We start from the raw sequence: 13814 nt of genomic DNA on the forward strand, positions 1-13814 counted from the left end.
CCCCGGCTGTCAATCATTCCCAAGTCAAGACTATGAACTATGCTAAGCTAAGCTATGCTTCGAAAGGCCAGAGGGGCTGTGTGAGTGTGAACCAAACCGAGACCTTCCTCACAACACACACACACGCCTACACACCCACTCGCAGGTGTTCAAACGTTTCAGGTGCTACGACACATTCCACAGATCTGCGTTACCTTGTTTGGCTGAGAGCACCGATGCCATCTGATTAGCCTCGTTAGCTCCTCTGTGCTAACTCGATAGCACGGCTAGTGCTAGTCCCGTTTTTTCGGCCGATTCCCGTTTTTGTAAATGATGTACCAAAGCAGATCGCAAAGATCAGAGAGAATAACCCCAGGCTTAGCAGACGCAAAGGACTTTTTTTTTTTTTGAGTGCCTTGTGTTTGGCCGAACTTTGTTTAAAACTACATTTTTGTGTAAATTGTTTACACAAGACTAAGCACTTACTTGGTAGTGGCCAGATATTCCGAATAAGATTCCGTAGGGAAAGACTTTTGATTTTGTGTGTGGCGTTGGAAGGGAAGGCAGCGGACCACGTCTAAACATTTTGTTTTTTTGTACGATTAGGTTGCCTTAGAAGTTCCAAACCGGCCGTAGACATTCCTTATAAAAGTTTCCCCCCACCCAAAACAAAAATAACCCAATTAATAATTGTATTGGATGGAAGTCCAGTATGCCATGGCTTTACTTGAGTTTGAGAGATATTTAGCTTTGTTCCAAAACGTGAGCTGTGCCAAGCCACTTGCACAACAAACCACAATGCTTTTAAAACATACAACCATTCCACGGACCTGTTAACCGTTTCACTTCTTTCCTTTCCAGCTTCAGGAGTTCAATCACAAACCCTTTTCTTTCTTTGCATGCTTCTGGTGCCGTGCAGTTAAACGACGATAGGCGTTCCTGGCACAAGTAATCGAGTTCTCCTGTGGATTACCTTTTGTATGTAGATCTTGTTTTTTGTTGGTTTTTTTTCAATAAAGTCAACAAGAAAAAAGCACCCTGATGGTACTGTCTTACAAAACACTCGCACAAAAAACATCTTCATTGAGCGAACACCAATCGTGACACCACCCAACTTCAAACTTGTTTTATCGTTTTTTTCGCTTTTACAGTCGGTACAGTATTCCAACACATGTTGGGACCTGATACCCAAAGTTCACCCATCACATTGAAATGTGCTATAGGTCAACCGATTAAATTCATCAGCTCATCTTTGAGCCCCTGTGGGCTTCGTTTACCCATGTTTTACTATATAACTGGATGCAAATGTTCTCTTCATTGATGGTGGGATGAAAGCAGAAATTAGCCAATCGCTACATTCACTCTTTAATATACACAGACAAATACTTGTCACATGGCTTGAATATCCAAACAGAATTCTGTTTCCCTCTTGATAGTATTTTAAGAGATAATAAAGTCAACCAAACACTTCAAATGAAACTGCAGGAGCTGCAACAACTTGGGTGAAATACATGTTTGCTAAACTAGATTCGGCAACCTGTTTTTCTCGAGAGCTGTTGCTGTACCTGTGGTTCGGTCTGAGCACTCGATCGCGTAAAATGGCTAAATTAGTGTGACTGGTCGTTAGAATAAGGCTCTTCTCATGAAGAATTATAACCCATAAAAATAGGTCCATGATTATGCAATAATGTGTGGGCCAAAATACGTTTATTTCCCAATGAGTAAAAGTGAAATTACCCTCTTAAAAATGAATTTCCGCCCAATCCAATAATCCTAAATTATCACCTACAATACTTCTTTTTTTTAACATTAGACATGCAACATGCAGAAATAAATATATTTGTATAAAAAAAGTACTTGATACAGAAAGAACCCTGAACCCATGGTGTCCTCGAGTAAAAATAAATGTCCTTTCTTTCCAGATATTCAAAAACAATGCCTGGGAAGTGACTAATATGCATGTGTGTTATTTGTACAACATGAAGGGTGAATGTAATATATACAAAGGAAACTGGAAGGGTGGTTTGGTAAACGATAGCAGGGTTTGTAATCGAGAGACGAGTCGATCTCCCTTTGGATGACATATCTTTCCATTTCCCTATCCTGGAAGATTCTGGAGACCGGTTTCAAACTTAGGAATTGCAAACTGTTCATTCAATAGTCAACTCCTAAAACATCCCCTCTGGGGCCACACAATCTCCGGTGGAACACTGGTTTTCCCAACTGCTGCTTTCTAATTGGCTCAAATTGATGCCAATGGATGCCAATTTTGAGCCAATCATAAAGAGCCGGTGAATGGAGTGTTTTTGGTTTTTAACGGTAGGGGTTGGGTTACCCCTTTAAGACTGAAACACCTGTCGTCTGCAGCAGACTCGCTGTGTTTGCTTTGGATGTTTTCGGTTCTAGGTTCTGTTGATTTTTCTGGGAAAATCAGTTGGGAGCCAGCGCTGTTTGCCCTGACAGGACCATTCAATAAATTCCATGAGGTATCTTGGCTCTCAATAACTCCTCTCCACGCTGCCTGGGCTTGCTGAACTCAGCGACGCCGTGTACACACCCGCAGTAGGGCACTGTGGTTCTGAGTGGGGATGTTTTCACCTTTTAAACCTGGTTGTTTTCGCTTCAAAAAGTTGTATTGCGTGTTTGTAATTTCCAATTATGACTGGAAAGAAAATGGGTGGGTGCGTCTCAACTCTTTTCTCTGACAGGTCACTTTGGAGGTGCAGCTGTTTTTGAGCAAACATTCACTGAGGTATCTATGCTCAGGGGAAAAAAAAGTCTAGCCCAGCATGAAACAACAGGTAGAACGAACTCAAAGGTGCTGTGGATGGGATTAAGGGGTATAATTTGAGTGTCATGTTTTGAAATGCCATAGCCATCCCCATAGGCTATTGCTGGGTTAAATGCTCTGACATGGTTGACAGCCCCGTAATCTGTTTGAGGAAAATCATGGCTAATATCTGACCAATCGGTGCCTCTTTTCCCTGATTGGTTGAGGGAATCGATCTTGCCTGTCAATCAAATGCGTGAACACAGCGTTATCACAGCTCCCCCCCAGCTGGACTTGAACCTTCTCCATGGTGGAGAAGAGAGGGAGGGGGCAATTGTTGGGGTGGGTACGTTTATGTAGCTTTAACAAAACTAAACATAACAAATCAAAACATATGTTCGAGTGTAGTCGTATGTTTCTGAAGATCTTCGTCCTCCAGAGCTGGTTTCTAAGGCCCAATCCCATTTCTACTCCTTACCCCTCCCCCTTACCCCTCCCCCTTGTTTTGAAGGGGTAAGGGGTAGGAATGGGATGGGCCTAAGGCCCAATCCCAACCCCTTACGCCTTCCCCTTACCCCTTCAAAACAAGGGGTAGGGGTAAGGGGTAGGAATGGGATGGGCCCAAGGCTCCCCATGCCCGCCCTTGTAGGAGGACTAGTCCTACGCGTTGTGGAGCTCGTGTTCCCCTGGCTTGCCCAGGGCGTCGGGGTTAGAGAGAGGGTCCAGGTCAGCAAACAGGTTGAACCACGCAGAGAGGTCCTTGGATATGCCCGCCGCCGCCGTCTCTGGAAGAGAAGACCACCCCCATCAGGACTGTACTGAGAACTTCAGGGGAACCGTCACACTAGACACTCATTTTTTTTAATATGCGCAAGTATAGTGTTCAAAGCACACGTGTTAATCGGTTTCTGCAACAAAAACACAAAGAGGTTGGACCGTTGGTTTGTGTTATCTACATCGGTCCTCCATATCTAACCGGCCAATGGTCCAACTTTCCATTTATTTCCGGCAGAACCAGAGTTGACGTTGCAGACTGCAATGTTTTCAGTACACACCGATGGAGCAGAGCTCTTGTGTTACAGAATACTAAATGGTGACATTTCCCCTTTAAACAAAGTTTCTGGCCTAAGTTAGTTTTATCCATGGAAAGTCTTGGTCGCTCTGAGGGTGCTTAGAGAGCGCCCATTAAAGCCAGGCCGGGGCCAAAAGCCACCCCCTTAAACCCTTTCATGGTACAGTCCAGGGCTCTCTCAGAAAACGAATGACTTCATATGGTTTCCTCATTTGGCAGATGCCTACCTTTCGGAGGCGGTCTGGAGGGGCTCTTATTGGCTCCAGATGATTGCTTTGTTGCCGCGGCGACGGGCTGCGGAATGCTCTTGGCCCAATCTAAAATGGAGATTGAGAGTTGGGAGTTGATGGTCGAGGGACGTTTTTATCACGTCACGGCCCCCGCCACCCAACCCGTGATTTAATTACCGGTTCCTCCAAGGGAATCGATAAACCGAGAACATGACGTGGGGGGGGGGGAGAGAGACGACTCTGCATAACAAACAACAGATCAACAGCATAAACACTGTCTCTCATTACAGAAATTACAATCAGCTGAACCTCAACCAGAGCGCCTTGTTAATGCGAGACGAAACCATATTAAAATACATTCTCCCCGCTCCCTTAACCACGCGCAAACTAATTGTGATGAACGATGGACACAGAGCACGCAAGGGGGTGCATAACCAAACATGGACGTAGAGCTCCTTCCTCTACGAGCTCAGGCTAAGTATGTGTAATCCTGTGTGCCAACGTGCTAAAGAGTCTTTATGAAGATCAGCGTCGTTTTCTATCATTATGTCCGGGATGCAAGGTGGTCAAACTCATCTTTCCTCTTAAAGATTTCGGGATGTTCTTTTGCTTCCATGGGAATTAAAGATGAACTTGATTTTAAAACTAGTTGTGTTTTCGTCACTGGCATTTTTTGCTGTGGAAATGTGTGGAGGATGTGGAGTGTTCATTGCATCACTCATGGATTTAGTCACACAATTCTATGTGGTCCGTATCTGATCGGGAAATCTGTTGTCCTACAACATTCATGCATGTGGCAATATGAGTAGTAGGTCTATCGGCAAGTCAGTGATCTGCGGTTAATGAAAGAGAAGGCTGAACACTGGGAGTGGGACATGGCTTGGTATCTGATAGTATTAACAGATCTGAGAGACCATCTTGAACGAGTCTGCTGCACAGACATTGAGGAAATGGATTGCTGGAGTTGAACCAAATCTCCCTTTGATTAGTAGAGTCCTTTCAACCTCAGTCAAACATTCACAAACAACCTCTTCAGTGAGCACAGCCCTCTCATCCCCCCCTTCTGAAACAACGTTATACATCTAAAACCAAACCCACCAAATTAGCCCTAAAAACAGGAAGCCTCATCCACTGCAGACAGTGAATCCTGTGCTTTGCAATACATTTTATTGCAACGCCGTAGCTTTCCAGAGCTGGCCTCGACTCCTGGGCTGGAAATAGACTTAACGACAAACCAGGGCTGAGGCGCTTTGGCAGCAGCTTCCCATAGCGGGCTGGAATGGAAACAGACTGCCCATTAAGTGGGCATTAGGGAGCCCTAATCGCCACGCTGGTGTCCGCGTCCATCACGTTGTACCAGCGCGGCTGGTAATAATAGGCTCTGTTTATCTCTGCCATCCGGGGGCTGGGACGGTGGCCCAACGTGCTCTGGTGAGCCACCCGGTCACGTGCAAGGGATGTTTTGTTTATCTTCGGTAACCTTGGTGACGACACTCTTCAGAATATCGTCGTGACAAATAAACGAAGGCTTAACGAAAGAAAGGTGTGGATGGAACGGTTTTAACACATTATCGTGTTTGACCTCTGACCTGTGGGCTGCATGCTCTCCAAGCTCTGGTCCAAAAGGTGAGACGGCAGGAAGTAGTCCGCGTCCTGCTGGGTCCCCTCGGCTCCTCCCCCTCTCCCCGACACCTGACCCGACTCCATCCCAAGCCCCTCCCCTAGCTCCTCCCCCTCTCCAAACACCTCTCGCCACTCCTGGGAGAACTCGCCCTCCTTCAGAGTGGTTCCTCCCAGGATGTCATTCAGAAGGGCCATGATGTCCTTCTCCCCGCCTTCCTCTTCCTGATTGGTTGAGAGAAGGTCCTCACTTCCTGGATCACCAAATTGATTGCATGGTTTAAAAGGGGTTCGACAAAATAGTATAGTAAGTATGTAAATTGAGATATGTATGATCTGAAGATGGTTATTCACCTGTTGATTGGCTACTGATGTCCACATCTTCAAATAACTTTCCAGAAACTGATTGCAGCTGTGCTGTTAAAGGAAAGATTCATTTACAATTAAAATGTATTACAGTACAAAAACTGGCCAATAGTTATAGTGCATTAAATATTTTTTTTAAGGGAAGGAGACGGGAAGAATTGTTTCAAGAATCTGGAAACTGTAATTCAATGAAACACTTAAACTGGTGTGTCATTCATTAAAATTTGAACACTAGCCTAATTAGCATCAACTTTGCTTACCTTCTGTGGATTCATCATCTGTGTTTCCATTTTTTCGGGACAGAAGCCTAAAAATAAAGGCCCATGACGAACACAATTAGATCACTCAATGAAGTACCGGTTTCACATTCAAGAGTCCAAACCCAAACTTTCAGCACAGGCGTCGTCACTCTCCGCCGTCAACGGCTGGACAGTGGAACATTTCAGCCTCCATGCATGAAGAACCAAACATAATATCCATCCTGTCTCACTGTCCGTCTGTGGCTTCGGCGCTGGGCTTCCCTCTGCTCCTCGCCTTCTCCTTCCTCTTGGAGGGCTGCCTCTGGTTCGGCTCCTGGAGGCACTGCGGGGGAAGAAAGAGGCTGTTCAGTGAAGGCCAGGTCTCGGGGGTCAACGGGGAAATCAATGCAGACAGCGGCGTGGAGCGCTGGGGACGCCCGCTGACCTTCAGAGAGGAGAAGCTGGAGTTCTGGCAGCCCTTGAAGCTCTCGTGAATGGCCGCCATGGTGTGTGACGTCTTCTCCCAGAAGTGCAGGAGGGTCGTCTGCAGCGCAAACAAACAGAACCAGCGCCGCCGCCGCGACAGCAAACATTAATCTGATGGTTCACAGCGGGGAAAAGAGCTTCGCCTTTTGGACTGTGGGAAAGCCGGACTGTTCACCCATTAGTCATTTGCTCCTCAGAATCATCTAGTTTTCACCATTAAGGAGGACGGTGGATGGAAGGGGGTGAGGGACAGTTGGTTACGGATGCCTGCAGGTCAGGCTCTGGACACGGATGTTGAAGTTCAAACCCTGACCCCTTTCAGCTGACCCCTTACCACCTAACCCCTAACCACTGGAAAAGTCTTTCCTCTGGCCTGGCAGGAGTCAGTTTGCCCGTGCCTTGCTAATAACCCCTAAGGCAGATTGTGTTACCTTAAGAGGAATACATTGCTACATTCATACAAGTCTTGCTTGCCTGCAGCCATAGTGAGACAGCATGGGGGTGTTTTCTGAGAGGCTGCACACTGTAGAAGAGCACGAGTTTTCATACTGGGGGTCGGGACTCCCAAGAGGTTGGCTGGATAAGCCACAATATGCATCTATTTTAAATTAGGAGTTTTCATGCCTACACACACCATGATGAATGTTCTAGTTCAACATTAGTATATTTGAAGACCTCGTGAGGGTAATACTGCATTGATGAACACTATACAGTACATATTACCACTGAGATAGTAGATGATAGATCAGCCTATCAATTGGTCCAGTCGACTGTGTTGGCCTGTAGGTGTCCATTAAACATCTGGGTGGGCACTCCCACTTGTGAAGGCACGAGGGGTCCATTCTGAAGCCTGTGTCGGCTGATAACACCCACACCTGGTGGCCCAACAGGGGCCCTTTGACCCCTGAGGTGGGGCCGTGGGAGGAAGGGAAGGGACGCCGGCGTACCTGGTACGAGGTCAGCACGTGGGAGAGGAGGTTGCAGCGGCTGGCCCCCAGCAGGTCCACCTTCTGGCACACGTCGTTCTTTAGTTTGTCAAAGCTGGTCTTGGTGGTCCTCACCTGGGCCTGAACCTGGGGGGGGGGGGGTGGGGGGTGGGGGGGGGAGAGAGGAGGTGAAGATACACTCTAAGCTCCGTGTTTAATGGGTTACGGGTGTGGTTCGGAATCACACGCAGATGCTAAGCCTTAGCTTTGGTAGAATATCGCTTTGTGTTTCCTGAATGTGGACCCAGAACTTAAACCAGTGGACGGTTTGGACAGTGTTTGGTGCCCTCTATTGGCAGGAGTTTGGTACTTTTTGTCTGATATCAAAATTGAGTCATTGCAACGTGGACAATCCAGGAAGCGCACTGCTACATCAGCTAAGCCCTGTCTTAGCATCACAACGATGCAGCATGGTGTTTACATATATTATAGAACTAGTGGAACACGGTTATACGGGCTCCAGGAATGTACTAAGGAACCAGCATTTTGACCAGTAACTAGGGAGAGGTTTGTGCCCGGGCAGAGTGGGCATGTACGTACGTAGACAAACAACCAATCATATCGTTCATGTCCAATCAATGATTTGATTGGACATGCTTATTACAGTCCTGTGACAGCCACAGATACCAGATTATTCATAAACGATTGTATTATCAAGTTATTATCAATCAGCCCATCGATCGATGCCAAAGACGGTGTTCTCTCCAGAGATGGTTGCCGCACCTCAACCCATGCTAACATGCCATCAAGCTAATATGCTAATAGAGTGTTACATGCCAACACGCCACATGCCAACACGCCAACGTGCTAACACGACAACATGCTAACATTTCAACGTGCTAACATGCCAACGCTCCAACATGCTAACATGCTTGCATGCAAACGTGTCAACATTCTAACATGCTAACAGGCCAACACGCCCACACGCTAACATGCTAACATGCTAACGTGCCAACACTTTGGGTCGGGCGAGCTCTGCACCTTGCGGAACTTCTCCATCTGCTTGAGGCCGTCGGGGTCCAGCTCCTGGGAGACGTCCTTCATCCAGAGCAGCGCCCCGCGGTACTCGGTGCGGCTCTGCTCCATGCGGTTCACCGTCAGCCAGGTGTCGGAGATGGCCCTGTAGCGGAACGTCTCCACCTCCTGGTACAGCCGGCACAGCGGGCGGCGCAGAGCCAGCCTGGGAGGCCCCACACACAAAGAGAAGACACACACACACACACACACACACACACACACACACACACACACACACACACACACACACACACACACACACACACACACACACACACACACACACAATACACAGAACCACACACACAAACACACATACACAGAACCACACATAAACAGAGCCACACACATACACAGAACCACACTTACACAAACACACACATACACACAACCACACACTGGTCAACTGAATGGGTGTGACTATCGATGTGAAAATGGAAATAGTTTATTCGCTTCACAGCCTAGTTTCTGCAAGGGTTTTTGTGTTTTTGTGAAGAAAAGTGTAGCAAAGACGTGTTCATCGTTTGAGGGGTGGTTGGCTTCACTTGAGAATTGGACTGGATAGTGTAATGGCAATGGTGTTCGACTCCCAACTGGAAAGTTCTGGGTTCGATCCCCATTGTCTGCAGCCTGCCTTGTATAACTCTATGAGTACTTTGCCAAACCCCTACCTGCATTATGACTGACACCTGTTGAACTGAAAAAATAGAAACCACGGTAACCGACTCGAGCAAGCTCAACCTACCAGCTGCTCATCGTATCGGTAACACTGCAGGTATGGGTCGTCCTCAAACTACTCTGTCTATCGCTAACACAGTCCCGAAGGATCAATACATACCCCTCGTCCCTAATCAACCCCATCTCCCTCAGCTTCTTCTTTGACTTTTCCCCAACTTCTGAGGGCACATCCTCGATGGCCAATTTGAGATAAAACGGTTCTTTAGAAGAGTGCATCGCGCACTGCCTTGATGCTGCCACAGACTGACTTTTATATCACTTAAGATACCCGTATTGGATCCTTGATAAGGATATGTAAGGTAATGTAATAATAAACATATTGCATTGAGCACTTCAGTCTGCCTCTGCTGGGAAGGTGAGCCCAGCGCCTTGAGAGTACATCGTGTATACCCCACGATAGAGGCTGGACGGAGGGGAACTGGGTGGTGTCCTGGAGGAGAAGGAAGGGGTGAGGTGGGGTGGGGTGCTTGTCCTAACCTCGGCTGGTAGAAGACACTAGAGTGTTTATGAAACTATTATTTAATTATCTAGACAGAGTGATATTTAGAGGTAGTGCTGGTACTTGTATATGTAGAGGCACAAGTTCTTGTAGAGTGTATATGTAGAGATACTAGTGCTAGATAAGATGTATATGTTAAGGTGCTAGTGCTGGTACATGGATTGTATATGTAGAGCTGGTAGATTTATGATTAGAGGTACCAGTTGTGGTAAAAAAGTGTCGATAGAGGTACCAGTTATGTTACAAAGTGTAGATGTAGAGAGATCTGGTCAACAGAGTGTATAGAGATACCAGTTGTGGTGTAGTGTGTGTGTGCAGCAGCGGTGGTAACCTCTGTTGGGAGGAGAAGCAGAGGGCCTTCCCCGTCGCCTGCATGATCTTCCCGGCTCGGCTGCGGTCGTGGCTGCCCTGGGCCCGCAGGAAACGGCCCAGCTCGTTCTCCTCCTGGGACAGGTCTGGAGGAGGAGGAGAGAGAGGGGAGGAGAGAGGGGAGAGAGGGGATAGAGGGGAGAGAGGAAGCAGGAGAGAGGAGAGGGGAGAGAGGAAGAAGGAGAGAGGAGAGGGGAGAGGAGGAGGAGTAGGAGGGGAGAGGGGAGAGTGGGGAGAGGGGAGAGGAGGAGGAGAGAGAGGGGAGGAGAGAGGGGAGCGAGGAAGCAGGAGAGCGGAGAGGGGAGAGGAGAGAGGAGGGGAGAGAGGAGGAGCAGGAGAGAGGAGAGGGGAGGATAAGAGGGGAGAGGGGAGTGGAGGAGGAGTAGGAGGGGAGAGGAGGGGAAGGGGAGGGGGGAGGAGGAGGAGGAGGAGGAGGAGGAGAGAGGGGATGGCTTAGGGGGAGTCAGATCCGGTCAGGCCTAACAAGTGCCGTTAGTCGTCGTGATGTTTCGGCGTTTGGGAGCCAAGCGCCCCGATGATGTATGAATGTTATGGAATGACACTGTATTCCCTGAGACTTCACATCTGGGCCGGGTTAGGATAGGAAATACCTCGGTTTCCTCATCGTATCCTCTGCCTTACGTGGTGAAAGAACCAAATTGATCACAGCAGCTGTCTTAAACTTTCCCCTCTGGGCCGTCCACCATAATGAGATCTCCTACACGACGCATTTAGGATGACAACTAGATCCACTGTTACCACCACTGGAAAACAAAACGCACCCAGGCCCTGGACACTATATTGGTCATCGTTTCAACTCTATATTCCTATCCTTGCTCGGCACTCTATCCAGCTGTCGTTCTTTAAGAAGGTCGTGCAGCACTTGTAGCTAATCAAATATTGATTGTAGACCCTGAGTCTCTTTGGATAAGTTGCTCGCTGCTACATGAGTCGATGACTGCCACATGGACGAGCGTCTGGGGCGGTACATAGAGTAAGTGCTGCTACATGACTCGATGACTCCCACATGCACTGGTGGCCCGTGTGGTGCGGTACGGTGCAGTACTGTGTGGACCCACAGCAGATTCTCCTCTGGTACTGCTCGATCACCTTCAGCAGACCCATGCAGGTCCTCTGGACGGAGTGGAAGACCTGCAGAACAGAGTATGTTGTGTGCATAAGTGTGTACCGCGGTCGTAGTTCATTACCGAGTAACTAACAGCTCACAGATGTGACTCTGCTCACAAAGTCACAAGCAGGTTTTCCGAACATCTCTGGCACTGAGAGGCGTTATGTGGCTCAGGTGGTGGAGTGGGTTTGCTGGTAACCTGAAGGTCGCTAGTTCGATCCCCGGCTCCTCCTAGCTGAGAGTCGAGGTGTCCCTGAGCAAAGCACCTCACCCTGACTGCTCACCTTGGCATGGTTGAAACCGCTGTCGGTGTGTGCGGATGTGTGCATTAATGGGTGAAGGTTAGGCAATATTGCGCTTTGAGTGTCCACTGGTTCGAAGAGCCACACAGGAAGTGTCCGCCCCCCACAGGAAGTGGCCCTCCCCTCACCTCAAGCTTGGCGTCCAGGTCAGCGTCGGACGCCACCACGTGCTCGTCCTCCTTCTTGCCCGTGGCCTTGATGAGCGTCTGCTTGGTCTTCCAGAACCTTCTCTGGAACTGGTTCACCACAGACCGGTCCTGGGTCTTCAGGTAGCGGTCCACGTAGTCCCGGGAATAGCTGGGAGGGGGACACACACACACACACACCGGGAACACTCTGGTGGGAACGCCACGGTCTTAGGAGGGTAAAGTCTGCTCCTCCCATCCTGTTTTTTTAACCGCCTGGGTTGTAAGTGTTTTGAGGGGATTTTGCAACGCCCCGATTGAAATTAGCTGACCAAGAATACAAGAAGCGGTATGTGACTCAGGAGGTAGAGTGGGTTGGCGGGTAAACTGAAGGTTGCTGGTTCGATCCCCGGCTCCTCCTTGCTGAGTGTTGAGGTGTCCCTACGCAAGGCACCTCACCTTAACTGCTCCCGAAGAGCTGGCTAGCTAGACTCCGCCGTCGGTGTGTGGATGAGTGTATGAATGGGTGAATGTGAGGCAATATTGTACAGCACTTTGAGTCGCCAATGGTTAGAAAAGCGCTCTATAAATGCAGTCCATTTACAACAAAACATCCTGAAAGTGGCAGCACTGTGTAGCGGACAGATGAGTTTTTCTTTACTCCCAGACTAAATTAATCACTACCGCTTTGTTGTGTTTGTTCTGGGTTGATTTAGAGGGCCTTGATACTCACCAATTCGATCCGTCCATTGTGTCTTCTACAAAAAAAGGCGTTCCTGAGGGGCAAAGCAAAAACAAGTTGTAGTGCATTTAGAACCATACCGACAGAGAGAGGATGGCACGTACGGTGAAGTGTGATGAGTAGTAATGGAGCGGGCTGCAAGTCATAGGACAGGTTAAATATTTAATCTATGGCGTGGACTCCATTATTCGGCGGAACCACTGAGCCGCTCATCGTTTATTAACGTGATGAGCGAGTCCCTCTTGAACCAACACATCCCCACCTGCTCTGTATGTGTGTGCGTGTGTCCTTCTGGCCATATGATCAGGGCAATACGCTCGTCACGATGATAATAACATAGGCTTACTGTACAGTACAGCAGGGAGGCATGGACATACAGCACAGGACAAGATCACGTTATATTTTAGGGTAACACAGGCTATCGCATAAATCGCATTCAAGAATGTATTTCCCATATCTGTGCAGCATCAATCCGCACCATGCATTTCGCTCCTCAGTCTACGCCACAGGAGGTCAGACCAGCTGATCATTACCTTAATAATACAACGATTATTAAACAGTCATACGGTTTAAACACGGTGAGGACCTACCAGATGTATAACAGGCTATCTACACGTCCTCCATCGTGTTCCCACACACCGTTAACTGCTCATTCGCGCTCGGCTACAGTATGTAAACAGCTGCTGATTCCGAGGAGCCGTACTGAGCGGGCATGACGTCATGCTGCCTGACGTCATGCAGCCACCGAGATAAACCGCTGATCGCAGGGTGTTAAAAACCACCAGTGTGCAGTCATAATCACCCAGGTTACTTTGACTTTATTTATCTTATTTTATACGATACATTTTTCATAGCGCACGGTTGAATTCGTGTTGGATTGTGTGGCTACTGTAGGCCATATGCCAGTTAAATTGGAGGCTGCGCTATTTATAGTTAAAGTAATTATCTCCAGCAATTAAGAAAGCATTGCAAATTCTTGTGGAAGTGGTGATGTTTGTGTCGAATTAGATTAGGCCACCGTTAACATGGGACTTTCTCTGTCAATGTCAGCCTATTAGGACTCCAGAAAGTCCATGTTGTAAAATGAATAATATAATAACTAAAGGCTGGGGATGTAGGCCTATATGTCATATTAACAGTGATTA

At 48.0% G+C, this 13814-nt stretch overlaps 1 protein-coding gene across 1 annotated transcript; it reads right to left on the reverse strand.

Annotated features, from left to right (window-relative positions):
• Positions 1-993: 993 nt before the first annotated feature.
• ica1 (islet cell autoantigen 1) lies at positions 994-13338 on the reverse strand. The gene is made up of 14 exons (XM_056601935.1): positions 13260-13338; positions 12661-12703; positions 11931-12099; positions 11451-11523; positions 10334-10457; positions 8730-8928; positions 7710-7835; positions 6722-6820; positions 6528-6619; positions 6298-6344; positions 6026-6088; positions 5641-5925; positions 4049-4138; positions 994-3534 (listed from the first exon to the last, which is right to left on the reverse strand). Exons 2-14 carry the CDS (start codon positions 12675-12677, stop codon positions 3410-3412), a joined length of 1509 nt encoding a protein of 502 aa, XP_056457910.1. The 5' UTR covers positions 12678-12703; positions 13260-13338; the 3' UTR covers positions 994-3409.
• Between the last annotated feature and the right edge of the window lie 476 nt (positions 13339-13814).

The sequence above is a fragment of the Gadus chalcogrammus genome, chromosome 11 (genome assembly GCF_026213295.1).
Source record: "Gadus chalcogrammus isolate NIFS_2021 chromosome 11, NIFS_Gcha_1.0, whole genome shotgun sequence".
NCBI lineage: Eukaryota > Metazoa > Chordata > Actinopteri > Gadiformes > Gadidae > Gadus > Gadus chalcogrammus.